Source organism: Pterocles gutturalis, unplaced genomic scaffold (genome assembly GCF_000699245.1).
Source record: "Pterocles gutturalis isolate BGI_N339 unplaced genomic scaffold, ASM69924v1 scaffold66, whole genome shotgun sequence".
Lineage (NCBI taxonomy): Eukaryota > Metazoa > Chordata > Aves > Pterocliformes > Pteroclidae > Pterocles > Pterocles gutturalis.
In genome coordinates this window covers 103,592-122,315 of record NW_010097454.1, presented here as the reverse complement: position 1 = coordinate 122,315, position 18,724 = coordinate 103,592, and the positions used below count along the sequence as shown (strand labels likewise).

The 18,724-nt window shown below is 41.0% G+C and overlaps 1 protein-coding gene across 2 annotated transcripts in view; it reads right to left on the bottom strand.

Moving 5' to 3' along the window:
• Positions 1-11,003: 11,003 nt before the first annotated feature.
• Positions 11,004-18,724, bottom strand: part of MYO1B (myosin IB) — a 95,378-nt gene continuing 87,657 nt past the window's right edge. For both annotated transcript variants that reach the window (XM_010087337.1, XM_010087411.1), the window contains 4 exons: positions 16,504-16,636; positions 14,805-14,957; positions 13,746-13,873; positions 11,004-11,669 (listed from right to left, as the gene is read on the bottom strand). In XM_010087337.1, the coding sequence (XP_010085639.1) occupies positions 11,546-11,669; positions 13,746-13,873; positions 14,805-14,957; positions 16,504-16,636 (538 nt within the window). In that variant the 3' untranslated portion in view covers positions 11,004-11,545. The remainder of the gene's footprint in view (positions 11,670-13,745; positions 13,874-14,804; positions 14,958-16,503; positions 16,637-18,724) is intronic.

The following is an 18,724-nucleotide window of genomic DNA, read 5'->3' as shown; positions in this document are numbered from 1 at the left end:
GCAGGAGGGGTGCTCGTGTACATTTTGAGCTGATCATGCAATAGTTTCTGATTCGGCAGCATGGTTAACTGTGAAGGTGGGAGAGAGAGACATTGTTCAGGACAGAAAAATATCCAGGACATTCCCTGGAGGAAGTTCACGGTGTTGACTGTAGCCTTTCCTGTAGCCACGATGTATTTCACTTCATCTTCATAGCAGAAAAAGCAACTTTGTTTTTTTCTATTTTTTGTTAGACTCTATTTCAGGCAGCGCCTGGCAGGAGGACATTCACGGAGACAACTGTGCTGGTGGTTTTGGGACAGAGCGTCAGTCTGTCAGCAGTTTAAATCTATTACAAATGCTATTCTGAAGACATCATGCAGGATCTAAACTTTGGAGCAGCGGCTCAGCACAAACTTAGTTTCATTATGAAAGCAGAGCCTGTTCATATTTCATTTATAACGCCTCTAAAACATTTGTGTTCTTCACTGCACCCTGCTCCATTTCTGTGGTTTTACTCTATCCCTAAATTTGCTGCGTGCCTCAGATTTTTACCCAGGCAAAGAACAGCTGCACCTCAGATGCTGCGCTAGCAAAACTCCACGGCCCCATAGCCATCAGAGAGGACACGAAAATGTGCCTCAGCTGATGACCTACCTGCCAGCAGAGGTTTTGGTAAGCAGGACGGCGGGTGCGTGGAATTTCCCATTGAGCAAAAAGCATCAGGGGAGACTTTGGCATGTAGGACTGGGACTTTAGCTAAGTGCATACTTTAAAATGCTGACTGCTTCAGTTATTAACTCTGCTGAAAGTTTAAATTTCGGTAGTCTCCAGAATGAATGGTCAGATAAAGCAAATCACTGTATGGAGTTACAGTTGAAATCATCACCCACAAAAAGATCATCACAATGCATTGCTTAAGTTGAGCTCTTGTTTCCAAGTTCTTCCCCTGAATTTATTGGCAAGAAAATTTTAAGTATACATGGCTACAGAGCTGCAATTCATGCCAGAACAGGACAGAGTCTGTAGATAATTCTAGTATCAGAGAAAACCAAAAACCAGCACACAGAAAGGTAGTTATTGTAATGGGGACATTTTTTCCAGTAGTAGACAGACTCAGGTTACTTGTACATATTTAGCATCTGTCAAATGATGCGGGCTGTTGCTGGCTAGCAAAGCACACACGGCCTCGCTCTGGGCATGCCGAACATTTCCACCGCTTGTCGTTACCCGTGGCTTTTATCATCTCTGCCACTGGCTTTGCAACTCATTACTGCAGCAGAAGCAGACCATAGCAAACCTTCTCAATACTAAAAAACCCACTGCCACTCATTAGACTATGAAATTCTCAAGTGGGCCCTGGCCTCACCGAGCGCTGCTGCAGAGGAGAGTCCTGGGACACTTGTTGCCCTCAACCCTTCTGCTGGGGGACAAAATGCACCCGGTAAAGATCCCTTGGTGCTATCACTACATGTCTTGTGAGCCAGCCTTCCCCGCAGTTTAAAAAAGATGTTCTAACAAGACAAATTCACAACAACCATTGACACCGGGGAACAAACTATTTGAGGTTCGAGGAGTGTGGGAGACTTTTTCACATTGATGGTTAGTGGTCAGTTCAGCTGCTGCTGGGGAGGCTGAAAATGTGGTTGCTTGGAGCTGGTAGGAGGAGGAGGAGGAAGGGTCATAAGAAAAAAGCCCAGAGACCCATGAAAGGTTGAAGAACATACACACACACACAAAAGGATGTTGCATCCAAAGAAAGTTCAACAATTTTCCCAGCTCACTGGATTGTGGGAACTTTGCTTTTCCAGGGAATAACTCTGCTATTTTTAGCATTTTTATTATACAATTTGTCATGAGCCATCTCAGGAGACTATCAACAATCGGCTTCAAGCAGCATCTGACCACAAACACTTCTCCACATGTGATTTAGAACATCTGGAGCAAAGGAGTCGGCTTTCAAAGGATGCCAGCACTGTGCTGCCTCCCTGCATGTCGTCTTCTTCCTTCCATCTCTGCGTCCACTGTCAGACCATGTGTAGAAAGCGGGCTTGAGAAGGAAAGCTCAAAGGCCCTGACAATCCATCCACCCTCTGTATTTCCTGCAAGCACATGGGGAGAGCGGACACCGCCTGCTTTGAAGAGGAGTGTGGCCGAGGATTGCTGGTGGCACATTCCTCGCATTGCTGGGCTGCAGTGATTTATACGTCATGTCCCCAAAGGATGGGAGAAGCAATTCTCAACCTGGAGGCAGGCCAGCGTGAGGACTTGTGCTGAAGCGTGCACATTGCATGCACAGAGCCGAAAAGGAGGCGCGTGCTTTGCTCCTTTCCTGCTGCAGGCACGAGCTCTGTGTTTGGTACACGGATTTCTCTGTCAACCCAGGGAGATCTTTTCACTAGAGAGCTCTGGTGGGTAAATTGCAGATTCACAAAGCACATCTTCAGCCAGGCTGAGGAGGGAATGGGAAGATACGTTAAGGAATCCAAGCAAATAGCAGAGGAAATGACATTATGATCCCAGCTGGGAGCTCTGTAAAGATCTGCTTGGTGTCTGCGTGGAAACCTGCATGAGAACGGAGAGAGGTTCAGGCCCCCGTGGAGCTGATGAGAATTTTATCATCGGTCAGAGGGGGGTGAAGGTTTTGCACAGTCGTAAATTTTGTGTTCATCCTTAATTTCTCAGAATGACCCACAGCAGCGGTGCAGCCGTGCAGCAGTCTGCCTTTGCACCACCTCCTGCCTGGCACGGCTGGCTTCCAAAAGCTGGGCTCATCAGGACACGGGCTGTGGTGCTACCACATCCCATGCAAACCCTGGTTTGTAACAACAAAGTCAGCACCAAGGGAGAGAGAAATCTTGAACCGGGCTTTGTAAAGAGGCAGTGGTACGGCAGCAGGTTCTGTATCTCCTTCTCGTTCTCCTTTTTATGTTTTCAAAGGACAGCTGGTAAAAATTTGGGGATGTTTCTTTGTCTTAAGTTAAAAAAGCTGGGATTTTGGCACACAGCGTCTTTTAAGAGAGCTCATGAAGTCCTTGAAACCTGTTGGGACCTCCGAAAGCATGACTGCCATCCCAGCGCCTGGTTTCGCATCACGCCTGAGCTGGATTCACAGCTCCCCGCATCCTCTGTTTCCGGCCAGCTCCACGAGGACCTCCCGGGAGTCCCTGGTGTGGAGAGACTTCTCTGCGCTTCTTGGACATGCCCTGGCTCACCACGGGGTCATGGTGGCATGGTCAGAGCCGCAGGCAGGGGATGGGGGCAGGAAGGACCAGACCACACTGCTGCAGTGGCAGGAAACCTACTGGTTCGGCTCATGCTGGAACATGAAACCACAGCCTCAGTTTTACTTTTCCAGCCATTTTTAGGAAAGAAATAGCTATAAATGCAGGCCTTGTTTGTAGTTGCTAGGATCCATTTTGTTTCTTTTTTTAAATGCTGGGATTTTTTTTCAACTCTGTTAATAGCCAATTCACTCCAAAAAAGAATCAAAAAGAGGAAATTTGTCCTTCTGTGTAAGATTACATTTTTTCACGAGGAAAAAGATGTATTCTTAAAGCCACAGCGACCTTTATGTCACACTGCAAGTGTAATAATCCGAAAAAAGAAAACAAACAAACAAATAAAGGATCTAAAGCTTCCACAAGAGACCAGGCACTATCTGCAAGGAACAAAGTGGCCACATCCCTTAGATAATGAGGAATTGCATCCAGTGGATGTGCCAGGCTGAAGCTGTTCACACACAGTGCACATTTTTGTTTCTTTGAAGTGCGTATGCTCATGCACCCGGGTTGAGGACACCGAGAAGAGCTTTCCAGGTGCCAGGGTGAGAGCGACGCTTCCTCAGTGCTGCCCTGCCACGTCCCAGCAAACACATTCCCACCGATTAAAGCTGTCATCAGTATCGAACTGAGCAGTGACAAACTCCAAAAGCCACATGCTGAACCTCACAAGCCTCTTATGAAGCATGAGGAAGATATCTTCCATTTTGACTGACATGCTGGTTTTTGAGCCTAGGTCTTCAAGATTAAAGAGGCAGAGCAGCTGATTTGGGCTTCCTTCAGGAAAGATTTCGTGCTCCCTCCTACATCCCACCAGTTTCTCGAAATTCACCCCCCTAAGTATGACGGAGCCATAACAGAGATGGGCAGAGAGGTCTCAGGCAAAAGGGGGTTGTAGGACACGCTGGGGTAACATCTGGCAAAACTGAGTGGGAGGAGAAAGCCACACCAAGGGAAGCCTCTAAATAACATCATGGACCAGGATTAGCACAATGGAAACACAAAAATAGATCAAATCTACAGCAGGCTTTGCTCCACCCTGGCTGGAGGAAGATGTGGGCTCCCACCCATGGCACCCCAGGGGCTGACAGCTGGAGAAGATGCCCTCCTCCCTTTGGAAAGGTTTTCGTCACCCCCTTTGTACAGAAGAGCCTAAAGATAGCACTGAAACTTGAGGTGGATCTGGCTCAGAGTCGCCCTTTCTTTTACAGTTTGTTCTGGTGGGGGTTTTTTTGGTTGCTTTACCCTAAGAAATCCTACCTCCTCCTCCTCAACAGAAGGGCGAAAACCACCCAAACAGGATCAAAACCCACATCCCAGGACCGTAGGGTGCTTGGGAGCCAAGCACGTGCTGGGGGGGGCATCATATGATGTCAATACAGCAACGTTTTCTAAATATAGCTTTCAAATAAAGGACGGTCAGGGAAAACATCTTTGTGCCAGTATGGGCTGACTGTGAGCTGGAAACAGTCATATGTTGCAATGAGTTTGCTGTTGGTTTAAAACAGATGCCTTTTTCCTATATCAGAAATAGCTGAAATTTTTTATTCTTTATTTTTTGCGTTATCCCCAGAACAGCTCATGAAAACTGAGGAACCTGCCGCCACAAGGCCACAATCACCATATGATATTAAGAAGTTTGGGATGCAATCAAAATGTAGGATCCTCCACTGCAAGCTCATCCACAATTGTTGGACTTTATTATTAAAAATTAAATGTGAATCAATAGCTTATTGTGATTCTGATCAGACAGCATTGCTTTGAACACCTCCAGTTGCAGTCTTCACGGTTAAACTGAAGCCAAGGTCCCTTTTCCACAGCTATAGCAGTACACAGTCAAGTAAAAATACACCTAAGTGTACTCACAGCTACTCAATTCTCCTTTGTATGTGAATATAAGTGATTTCGCTCCTTTTGACACCACAGTTAGAAACTAGCTATTTCATATTCTGATGGATTCCTTTTTTCAGGCTACAAGAAGCACGTACCACAACCTTGAAGGCTGCATGTGTGAATCAAGGCAGCAGGGACTTCATCACAACATCACTTCAAGTGGATTTCTCCTCTAATAGGAAGAGACAGAGTGCATAGCAACAGCAGCTTTTCATGTTTCAGCCTTCAGTTTTGCTTTTTGTCAGAGTTTTGGGAAACACTGGTGATACTGATACAGCTCACAAGTTAACTCGAAAGGGAACAAAGCATCTTTCATTAAAAACAGCTCTTGGTTAGAAGGGAAATAAAACATTTCCTGTATGTTCAGCTGAAACCGAGGTGCCAAGATGCCGTGGTAGATAATGGAAGAAAATAACCTAAAAGAATACATTGCTGCTTTCCCCTTGAGACATATGCCTCCTTTTGTCACTGCAGGGAATGTCAGAGGCAGGAGGGAACGGGGGCAGGAGGAAATCGGAACGCAACGAGAGCCAGAATGGGAAACGGCACCCAGCACCTCTGAGACCACCTGGAATCAAGGCACTGGTGGGGAAGCGATTTATAATGTCCAGAAGGGACCTTGCCAGGCCAGCAGAAATCACCATTCATTATGGCAAAAAGTATCATCTCCCACTTTCAGAGAAGGACAGCCTGAAAGGGATTTGGTGCTTCAGAGAGTGAAGGGCAAGACTGGGCAGTGAAGTCCCAGGGGTCTGGGCAAGGACTCTTACAAGACTCCCTACAGATCCCCAGTGCTTTGCCGTATTTCCAGGGAAGAAGATTCTTTGTCCAGAGGAATATTTAGTTTTTATCTTTTCTTGAATAATTAAAGAACATAAACAGTGGAATGTTATACAGCAAAGAGATTCTTACCTTGGGTCATGCAGGATGCAGCCTTGGAAATCAGTTGAGTTATAAAGAAGAGATATTCAGATTCTTCAAATTTTCTTTCCATTCACGTACAAAGCCTTTTGTGCTTCCTGCTTCAAAATTTTGCCTAGTCTGTTCACAGTCAGATGTCAATATCTTAAAAGTTAAGGATGAAGGAGAGAGCAAATCTGTTTCTAAAAATCTTTTAGGACACAATTTCATCAACTGATCATAATCAAAGTTAACTGCAATGCCCTCAGACTGCCCTAACTCTCATTTTAAGTTAAAGCCTGAATACCCAACTCATCCGTGTGCACAAGGCAACAGGAGGAGAACCAGTTCTAGCTGATAACCAGCTGGGATTAAGTTTGATATTCCTCTCACAGCCCCAGTTCTTAAATAGTCCTAATTTACTGTAGACACATACAGCCAGGCATGAAACAGTGATGTGTTTCCTTAGAAACAACAAATTTGTAGGAGCACTTCTTTTCCTCTTTACATTACATTTATTTTTTTGAGACTGGCCAAACCAAATCTGCCCAAATTTATGCATTACAAGAATTAACAGCAACTGTAAATTCACCACAACCCTCTGTCCTCCATATACTCCATGTCAAAAGTGCAGAAGAACGGAGAGATTTGGTGCTGCTGAATGAGCGAGTACTGCTCTCAGTGCTATCCTGCTATCCTCTTCGGAGAGTCAGAGAGGATTTTTTCCCCAGCCTTTGGATCCTGGGATGAGTGTGTCCTTGAGGAGTGTGTCAGCCTGTTGGGAGTCCGGAGGTGCTGGACACACGCCTTCTCTTTGTTTATTCCCCTTTGATAGCGAAAAGTTCTCAGGTCTGTGCCTAAGTTTGTGCAAGGACCGTGGGAAGCGCTGGGCCTTAATGAGCATGGGAAGCAGAGAGGGGTGTCTGGTTTTAAGCTAAGAGGGGGGAGGGTAGCATGAAGGCTTTGAAGCAATGGGGTGGGTGGTGGTGCAGAGCAGTCTGTGTTGGCTGAAGTTTGTCTGAAGTCTGTTTGTTGGGGCCTTGGAGCTGTGGGCACTGAGCTTGTGAAGCAGAAGTTTGTCCTTGGTTAGTGAGGGGAGTAAACAGGCTTTGGTGCGTCCTTTTCTTCTTCTAGGCAAGGCCCAGGACGATTGGCGATTGCCTTTTTCCAGTAACTGAGTTGTTGGAGAGATGCCAAAGCCTTCCCTGATCAGGGCCTTGGCCAGGCAGTTAGTCCTTGGCAGTCAGTTGTTGGCAGAGCTGGGGTGGTGTTGGTGCAGTTGGTGCAGGTCTGAATTGTGGAGTCAGGGGTATTGGCAGGGGAGGTGGTTCTAGACTATGTTCTAGATTGCTTTGTGGTTCTATATCAGGCTCTAGAGCAGGTTCTAACACCTTTGAAAGTTCTAGAGCACGTTCTAGATTGGGTTCTAGATCACAACCTAGATAGCTTGAAAGTTCTAGATCACCCTGTGGTTCCAGGCTGCCTTAGGCCTCCATTGGCTTCTGAGGGGTGCAGGACCTACTTCAGGCAGCTGTTTTTGCATCTCTACAGCAGTTGGAAGACTTGCTGATGATGATAGAGTCTCACTGGGTTTTTTTTCCTTTCTTATTGCCTTTTTGTGTCTTGTATGCACTTTTTTTTTTTTTGCTTCTTTGTGACTCTTTTCCATTGAAGGCCCATAGGATCATCCCATCAACTCCAGCTCTCCCAAGCTCCTACCACACTGATTCACCCTGCCTCTCTGGACCTTCTTTTCCCTGCAGGCAAAATTGGAAAATGGACAAGCTCCTTCTGTAAACCACTTCCAGTTCTGTCTTGGAAGCATATGTTTGTTGCGAAGTTGTAACGTCCAAAAGAACACAGACATGTGCATCTCCCTCCTGCTCATCATCACCACACTACAGTACAATCATCTAAAATAACCACAACCATTTCCTACAGAATATAGAAAAATTTTTTTTTTCAAGCTTAAGGATCTAAAACCTTAAGAATTAACAGTGAAAGTGATGCTGAATGGGGAAAATGATCTCATTTCATATTAAAATCTTGAATTAATTCAACTTTTTCCCAGAACTCTCTAGAAAAATGTTCTCATTTTGGCAGTGAAAACAAACCTGGATGAACATGGAAGCTGCTTTTTTATGATTTTACATTTTAATTTCTTTCTTCCATAATTTGTCTGATGAACAAAAAAAAAATTACTTAAATCAGGAAAAAATTGTTAAGGAATAAAAGAAAGAAAAAGATCACAAGACAAAACACATGAAATATGATGGGTTTGGGGCTCAAAGCCTTTTTTTGAAAATCAAGTTAATCTGGCTATTAATACTGTTCTTAGGGAATCCATCCAAATGCTAACATTAGGGAAGTTGAGTATGCAGACTTTTCAGAGAAAACAGTATTCAGCAAAGGACTTGCAGTGAAGAATTGCACTGGAAAAAGTTACTGTGAATCACCGAGAAAGACATGCTGCCTCTTAAGGAATCACTTACAAAAAAACCCACAACCTTCTGGTGTCTCCAAGTCACACACCAGTGTTGCGTGTATTTAACCTAAAAACCTGCACTTTTTACATTTGATGTCAGTAAGGAAGATACAGATATAGAGGAAGTATAGGTCTAGAAACAGAATTTTATTTGATTCTGGAAAGTGTCATGCAACAAATCTCATTTTTTAATGATCCTTGCCCAGCTTTCAGATGACAAATTAAAATTTACAAAAGTAGATATAGGGTTAGCACCATAGGAAGAATAGTCTTCTCTTTACAACTCAATTTGATAGAAGGTTATAAAAGAAAACAGAGGAAAAGAAACAAAGCCTAGCTGACCTTGCATTTGTGTTTTCAACAAGCTGGATACTTAAACCTAAACATCAAGATACCATGACTCTCCTAGCACATCTAAATAATTCACGTTCAGCAAAACTTGCTCTGTACATTAAGAAATATATGTCAAATGGTAACTATCACAAACTACCAGCTAATATGCAAGGTAAAAATTGTAAAGGTCCAGAAAAAGAAGTGAAACAACAGAAATCAAAGTGAGGAATTTGCTTGCCCCTCATCCAGGCTTATGCTAGTACGGCTATTGTGACTTGCTGCAAAGATGAAAAAAATAAGAGAGATGTACACTGGGTCTGCCTGGGATGGGTCAAATATCCTAATATTGTCCTGTAATACCTTAATTTCGTGGGCCCAATATCCAGATGCACTTAATCTAAACTCTCACATTTCCTACCTGCAAGCAACTACAGGATTACATCAGACTTCAAATGTTTCTTTTCCTTACTTTCGTATTCATTTAAAAAATTTCCCCCCTTGTGGTTCTTACTGTAAGGTTTTTAAGATACTGAACAGTATTACAAACCCTCCGATCTTTACCAAGATTTTAATACAGCAATTCTAATACAGGATTTAGGAGTTTTCAATACCATGTTATTATGTGCTGTCTTCTTAAGGCAATGGAATTATTACTCTGAAGTATTCTAATTTTGCATTATAAATTGATACTACGATTTCCTTCGTAAGCATCTCTAATTACAATACATGTCAAATGATTTAAATTTTACTAAACTATTAACCTGACTCCATTATTAAAAGATGGTTCAAACTAAGATCATAAGGAAGAGGCAACTCTTGGTCATAGTTTGGAAAATCCATCTTTTGATTACTCCACCTTTCAAGGTCACGTGCATGGGCTTTTAGCAGCAACATTAAGCAACCAGTTAAAACAATTGTTTTGCACCCAAATCACAGCAAAATTTTAATCCCAAAGCAAAACGTGGTATAACCCAAACCAGCTGTTTGTGTTTTTTTTCATACAGATAAGAGATCACCGTTAACTGTAGAACGCATATTGCAGTAAATGTCGTTTTAACGCAAAGAGCCAACATTGAACTACCCAGAGGAGCTTCACAGCCATGAGTGCTACATCACTTTATCACCGGGAGAGTAACAAGACTCTGAACTTTTCTTTATCTTTCCTTTATTTATGCTTGGACTTCCAGCACTGCACACCAGATACCCAAGGTCTTAATCTGCCCTATTATCAGATGGCAAAAGTACAATGCTTTCTCAACCGTCCTTGTATCAACAAATCAAAGAGTCACATCCAACAAACCCTTCACTTGAATAGTTACTTCTAGCTAAAAACACATCTCTCCTCTTACAGATTCCAGCTAACAGTTTGGGTTTATGAAAGATTAAGTGCAACCTGTTACACTTAAAGTTTATAATGCAGCTCTTGATTGTAATTTCTGTGCATGCATTTACATCAGGCACATGAGTTATATAAAATAGTTTGGAGTACAAAAATATGGTTATAACATAGGAATACCAAACAGCACAGAATTAGAACAGTTTTGTTACTGTAATACCAATTTATATACAGACCCTCAAATTAAGGAATTTTTTTTTAATTCTAAGTATTCTTCCCAAATTGCCAACTGTAGTGTACACTCTAAAAAGCTGCAAATTAACAACACAAATCTATTTGAATTCCTACATTGTCTATGCAGTCTGCACCAATCCTCTCTTGCACACAAAAATGTATTATAAATAATTTTTCACAAAATGTCATGTATGTTTTATTGCACATTGTACATGCCAATATCTAAAAGAAAGGCTCAAACCTTTCACTTGATAACTGACTGTTTAAATACCTAGCATTTACTTGTGTTATGAATACTATTGCATTTTTCAGGCTCTAATCTTAACTGATAATTTAAAAGAAAAAAAGCAGAGCAGAAAATATGCCACGAACAGTATAGCTTTTTTGAAAGAAACAAGCTTTTTAAAATTTTACCGATTTCTACTGTATAAAGTCATTAAAAACAACTGACCTAATTAAAAATCCTGTTTCAAAATTTCTGCATTTTTTTACTATAAAATTATGCATATAGCTGCTTGTATAATCATATATTCCTTCTGTTTTGCAGAATTAGATGTTTGTGTGCTGTATTGACTAAAAGATCAAGTCACATAGGTCCTAGTGTTAACTGCAGGCGTTAGTGTGTCAGTCTCCGTTCTGCTGCTCTCCCCAGTGGCGGCGAGCAAGCAGTCCGTCAGAACACCACAACAGGTCGGTGTTAAAAAGACACTGGGCAGAAGTGGCCATCAAACATCAAGGCCATGTATTGTTCCTGTTAAATGGATCTCTAGACTAAGGAATATGAGTAATTTACCATTAATATGTGGGTTTACTCTATGCTGCACTAAAATATGACCGCTAAACGCAGAGAATGAGTCGTGTATGACAGATATGTGCCAGCTGGTAAAAATGCCTCACTGGGTAAAAATCTGTATTTTGAGGGTTAAACTCTGGCATGAACAAAAAAAAGATTAAAAAGTTGATTGATCAAATGTTTTGCCATGGTTTTCTAAAGCTATTAGCCATCAACAGCTCCAGAAAGGGATAAAACCAGCAATACCAAACAGCTAAAATTGCACTATTACAAAGAAACAAGTCCGTGAAAGGGAGAGTCACCCGCTGCAGTTAGGGGACAGCCACTTCAAGAAGCCGATTGTTTTTTCGCTTGCAAGTTGGGATGTTGCCGTTTTTCTGGCTGCCTTGTATGAACTTCACACACACTTTGTCTTGTCTGAACTGGACCAGAAACCTAGGGGAATGGGAATAAGATACATTTTAGTTAAAGGTGGAAAAAAAACACAGGAGGAGCAGAAGTCTTTTCCTGTTGATTCTGAGCATCACTCCAAAATATGTCAGTTTCAGGTCTCCATTAATAACAAGAGTTGGAGAATAAAAAAAAGCCATAGGTTATGGTATGGCTTGAATCAGCTTCAGGTAGTATCTCTTAATTATTGCCTGTAACTCTGGACCTTTTTACAACAGTTAGTTTGCTATTCCTTTATAAAGAAGGCAGTTTAAAACAGAATTTCTGATGTACCAGAAATGTAGCAGACTATTTCCTGGCTGCTTCACTGTCACCCAAAGGGACTTTTCTGTTTTCATGGAAGGAAGCTAAAAACTTCTATAGCAACATCGGTAGTGCTCTTCTTCTGGTTTACGCTTAATTTAGTATATCTGGTATTTTAGCAGCTCCCATATTTCTAATCCATAGCTGGCCTTTACAGCCCCCTGCTCGGCAATGGGGAACGTTCACTTCCTTCCCAGCAATCTAGATATTTCCTACAGTCCAGGATAAATGAATCTGGATTTGACTCTCCACTTTTCAACTGGAAGAGAAATTTCACTGAATGTGGAGAATTGCTTTAAAAACCCAGCAGGCTTCTGTGGGGACTCAAACTTCTCACTGATCTGGACAGAAAGATGAAAAGCAATAAAGAGGGCAATGCTGCTTTTTTGGCTCCCATGCAGTGGTTGCTGACCTAAAAAGTCCTTTGTAATACAGCAGATTTTCCCTTTTCGCATCCTTAAAAAGTCCTCCAGCGGAGGCCAAAAACTTCAAAGAATTTATTCTCCAGCCGGAAACCACAAATCAAGCTGACGGCAGAGCTCAGGGGAGGAAGTGGCCTCTGCTGTGCGGAGCTGCCCTTCGGTCCCACTTTCCTGCCGAACAGCCCAGGCGCTCCAAGATTAACTTGTTCAGCGCTCCCAGCCATGCAAGCAGCTGGAAAACATGAGGAGGTCTTATAGCCATCATCTCTTGTCACCAGTGCTGTGCTTTCCTAGACCCATTGTTCAAATATTATAAACGGTGGGTCTCCTACTAGACATACCTCTGGATCAACAGCATTTTTACTTATGTAAGCTCTCTTCCCAAAAAATAGTGTACAGTAGTCAAAGTAAGGCCACATTTTCTCCTCAGTTCCTGGTTGTGCTTATACCTAAACTCTAACAGGGAGAAGAGAGTACTGCTTCACCATCAACAGAGATGGAACTGCTAAAAGGAAGCAAACAACTTAAAATTATTTAGTCTGGATAAACTCAACAGCAATGCACACTTGAATGTTTTTAATCTGCAAGACAAGAAACAAAACCACATCCCAAAGTATAAGACTCCCAGAAAGCAGACTGTTTTCCAGACCTAAGGCAGGCAGGCAGTCCAGACTAGTGCAATGCATGCTTAAACTTTGTTCTAGTTTATTCCTTTGTAGCCATCATTAAACTAGAACCTTACTGGGGACAGCCACGCTCTTTGAGAGGCTGAAAACACACACCCTTGAGCAAACTGAATCACATCTGGTAACAGAACAAAGGAAAACAGCAGATGTCGTATTATTCTATGTAACAATGTATTCTTCACCTTCACAAACAAGAAGGTGGACCTACGTTACTAGCACCATCATTACACATGCTTGGGGAGGAGCTTTTCACTCTGTTTGGGTTGTTTTCACTGGAACTTGGCTTTGGGTGTCCACTGAATTGATAAACATCTCTTAGGAGCATGTGAACTTTTTAGTCGCACACAGAACGATTCTCTCAAATGCAGTATCTCTTAATTATTTCTACAGCAGCAATTCTGTTTCAGAGCCCTATTTGAAACTACCTTAAGAAATACACATTTTCTCTAATGACTTTCAAGGAGATAAGAGCCAAAATGAATACTAGAAATGAGAACACACTGAAAATTGCATCCTTATTTACAAGCATTCTGTCAAGAGAAAAGAAGTACCAGTTATGCAACAGTGCTTTGCTTTTCTAACATTAGATACTTGACTTTTAAGCAGGTTGCATTGAAGGAAATGCACTTCTAAGCAAACAAGAAACATACTCATCGGATATCTCAATGTTGAGCTTGTGTTTGGTTTGGCTGAGAGTAGTGCGGTAAAGTTTAGTGGCCATTTCAATAAGGTGATCGCTGCTGAGTAGGAAATCTCCTTTACCAGCTGCTCCTGAACCCTGAAACAGAAAGGAAAGTAGTTAAGACTACCATAACCTAGAATATGAAGAATATGAAATGCCAGCCAAGCAGGAGGTTTTACAAGGAGTCTTCCCTTCCCTGTGCAATGAATCAACAGTCTTTTGTCTTCTAAATTAAACAGAGTTGCAGTGCAGTGTTCAGTATCAAAATGCAATTCACTCTCAAATGAACTACAAACCTGTTGAGAAAGTTAAAAACCCCTTCTGACCCTAAGGGAGGGTCACCTTCATTTATCCTGCAAAACTGTTGTGTTTCCATATCCCTTTTCTGGCTACACCGCAGCAAACTCACAATATTTTCAGCAAGGAACAGAAACCAATTACTAACACGAGTATTAGGATGAAGGTGATCAGTATGAAAAGACAATATATGTGACATTCTTCAAATCCATTTAAGCTAGAATACAAATGCCAGCTTAATGATTTTAGCAGAGCAATGCTGACGGTGCAGTGAAGCAAATATAGCACTGAACTAAGTTCTTTGGAACTGAGTAACCAAATTAGCTGTGCCATCATGTGGATTTCTTAGCATCCCATAAAGAAGAGAGAAATATTCTGCCAGTGTGTCAGGAGGAACTATATGAGCAGCTAAAGAGGAAAACATTGCCAAAAGGTATCCAAACCAGATTGAAGGCCCAAATTACGAATGGAAAACTCCAATTCTGAAGACGCTACGGTGAAACATGAAGTCTGATTTTCGAAAGTGAATGATCATTCATAAAGTTCATAACTGTTCTCACTTGGCTTCAGTAGTTTTAAATCAAGGTTTTTGCAGATACGGCAAAGTTCAATGAACTTCTAAACCTACAGGCTAATCACTACAATTTAATGCTACAAGATAATTTATAACAATTTTTATATTACTGCATGTAAAAGAGTCATATTATCATACTATAAAGTTGTAACCAACCTCCTTGAGGTGCACTGCAAAGAAGCCATCATTTTGGGAGCTCATGGACACTTTGGTAACATCTCCGAGTGGAACCTCTGACTTGATATTTCCAGATTTTTGATCCGCAAGAAGAACATTATTTTTGGTTAGTAAGAAAATCCTGGATGTAGCCTGTAAAAATACAAAAATGCAAACCATCATCTACACAAAGAGAGAGCTGGTCTTTACTGTGCACCTACCAAGACTACAAGCAGTTCATAGAGTTAATAAGCTTGGCCCACATTAGTAAACGGGAACATTTGATGTTCAGTAAAAGCTGCAAAATCAGTTAAAATCAGGTCAAATTTATTTATGTGTCTAATTATAGATTGAGCAGCTTAGCTCATTTTGGCACATATGCTTAGATAGAAACAGTTCCTTTAATTACTAGCTTACAGCTATACAATTCAGAAACTGAAACTCGGAAACTATGCAAATCAGGATAACCTCATTTCTCATGCTCTGTCAATCCCCAGGAAAACCAACGTACTTTTCCAGTGATAGCTAATTCAGGACCAAGCCTCACTACTGTTATTCACCAAAACTGTGTTGCAGAACAACACAAATCATGTAGGTCTTTTCAATGTTATATTCTCCTCCCTTTATCTATTGGGATTATTCTTTAGGAGGATACACATTCATATTTTCAAATGACAATTATTTTTAAAGCATGAATGTGTGTTCTTAAATTAATCTTAGAAACTAAGATGAAAAATAAATGAGAACTTAATCTACGTATGGCTTTTTTCTCCTGTAAATTTTTAACTAATAAAATCTCAATAGTTAAGTAGCTGTCTTAAGCACACAGAACCATACCTCATTATTATTTTTTTTAAATCTTGAGATTTCTAGCCTATGCAAGTACAGGAAACATATTGTCTTCATTTAATTAGTTTCTTCTAAACCGGAAAATTAACTTGGCATCAACAACAGGGAACTTAATTTCACTCCTACAAATGCATAAATGACATCTACATCTGAGAAGCTGAGATCTACTGCTTCTAATATTTAGACAGATTTGGTGAAAACAATTACATTTACTAAGGGAGGCTAATACTTCCTGTTTTAATAAGTATAATTTAAATGCAAACCAAGTTATGTGCTGGCAGAATAAAAAAGTACCCAGCATATTTAACAGCTTTATTCAAATGATACAAGAAACTTGCCTCTTCATTCCAAAAAGCTTTTGATATCAACCAGAAGACAGGCAAAGCTAGCCAAGTATACCACTCACAATTTGAAAACATAGTAAAATGTGATAATCAGGAGCTTGAATGACAGTGTGAACCTTGAAAGGTTAAGTTTTCTAAATACTTGAACAACAACAATATTGCCAAAATATTTATTTTCTTCAATTGGCAAATGGAAGATCTAAGTTTGGTACAGAGACTACATGTAGTTGTCAATCAATACAGCCTGTTACCAGTTGATAAGGTGCCATTTTTGTTTAGAAAAGTTGCTGAAAAATACAAACCCAAACAAGATTTTAGTAATCATCCTGTAAATTTTAAACAGGTGCTTGAAATCACCAGTTTACATAAATCCAGCATTTCTAGTCTTGCCCTTAAAAAAGGCATTGTTAAAAATCCTCAGACTATTACATGACAAAGTCTCCCTCTCAGTTTATTTATAACAAAAATTATCTACCCTTCTGGATAAAGCAATGCCATTTTATTACCTTCCCATTAGCTCTATTGATCTTATTCACAACTTCTGCAATAATGATCTTTTCATCCACAGCATCTTTAAGTTTTTTGTACTTGGGATTCTTGCTGATTTCCAAGTAAGCCCCTTGGAACGGCTGCCCAACACTGCCCAACAAAAAGACAAGAGGAACATGAGTTAAACATGAATCGCAGCGAAGAAGTAAACTTCCTGAAATGGTTGCATTCTGCTTCAGGCTTCCTGGAGCCAGGCGATGATGCACCAAATACCCTTTTCAGTGACTCCACACTGCCAGAAGCTTCCTTAAACTTTGATATGCTCTCTGCCAACGGAAGTCATTTGCTGCCTCATTTTTAGCAAAAAAATACTCTGATCAACCCAGAAAACTCTACTCATAATTTTTACCTGTTTTCAACAACAGCAATGCAAAATAATTTCCAATTATATAACAGAATAATTAGAGCAACACATAATTCAACGCAAACAGGGCTCTTTACGTGGAGTTCATTTGTACAGTGCAGTTGTCCTCAACCCTGCTGAGAAGGTGAACACTGGAGCCCCCCCTGAGCTCCTGGAGCTGCCCCCCGAGCTCTGCCCTGAGACTCTCAGGTCGGTACCACCATTCACTCAGTGCGGTGGTGTTGGTATCAATCTGTGCCATGCAGAAATACTACATCAGCTGAAAATAACTTGGGAATTGCTACAGAGTAGTGCGGATGTGTGTCCCAGCACATTATCCTGGGGAAAGAAGAAAGGTAAGAAACGATATATGTATTAGACACAGAATCTTGTACACATCAACAACACAGTGATGGCGAATAAAGAAATTTATCACTAAAGACAGTAATAGGATTTTTTTTTCATTGCTCTGAAACATTTTCCAGTTAAATGGGCCAAATTGCTGTGGGTATCAGACACAAGTATATCCTTGCATATGCAATTGATTTAAAATCACCCAATAACAGCCTATGTGAAAACAGAGGAAATAAAACTTCAGTAGGACGGACACTTCTGCTGTTCCAGAGTATTTCAGAATGACAGACAAGAACCTTGCCTTCAGGATCTGCTGTTGTTTGCTAAATGTGTACCAGCTCTTTGTCAAGACTTGTTGCGCTTGCAAATCAGCCCATCTTTATCCACCTCAGGGCTATACATTAACACCCTCGCTATCAGTTAAGAATTGGTGAATACAGTTGCTGTTTGCTTTGTTTGGAAGTCCCTTTAACTAATCACTTTGATTAAATTACAGTCAAAGTACTAAATGCAAAGCTTTGCCAAGACTAGAGCCCAAGAGGAACCAATATATTATGTGGAATACCAATACCTTTGTAATTGCATCTCTGGCACACAGGGAGGTGGGAGAGAAAAGGAAGGGTACTGAGATTTTAGTTCCCACAAGAAGTCCCTATCTGTCCTTAAATATTACACACAGAAAATTAGCAATATCCCATGAATCATTATCATACTAGCTAATCAGAAACTTTATACAGTAATTTCCTCTACCCTTAGGCCAATAAAAAACCCCAACAGGAGCTAATCAACTCTGAATACAAGACAAAAAGAGATGGAAATGTTTCTAAATAATAGTTGGGTGGGGAAAGCATTCTCACTTTCTGCCATGTTGGAGCTCTGGGGTATGCATTTTTATTAATTATTATGAAACCGTAGTCACCAAAACTGCAGATTCCCTGTGGACTTTGTCCCTAATCAAAAGATAATGACTTACAAGCTAAAACTGAAAGGAATCAACAGTTACCCTCTATCACATATACCACTTAAAAATGTTTTGGATAAAAGTAACTCAGATATATATTTTGCTGTATAATATTTCATTGTTCAGTCTTGGCGTAAAAAGTACCAAACCAGGGATATAAATAAAATTCCTTCCTTCCCTCGGAGCTCTACACTGATCAGATGTATACTGACTCAAAGGAAAAAAACCAGCTTACTCCTAGAAAAGTCCAAAGGCAGCATCCTTCTCTTTTCCCAGCAGCATAAAAAGACATCCTAAAGCAAACACGGAACAAACCACAAGCTAACATATACAGTTCAATAAGCAACCTACTGAAGGGAAGAAAGAAAAACATACACTGAGCCCATTACAGGAAAAAAGGAAATATCTCAATAAAAAATGAAACAAAATAAAACCAATAAAACATGCAAACATCCAAGCAGAGCTTGTCCATGCATGGAACTGCCCTCATCGACTCTTTGCGGATTCCTGTTCCTCCCTC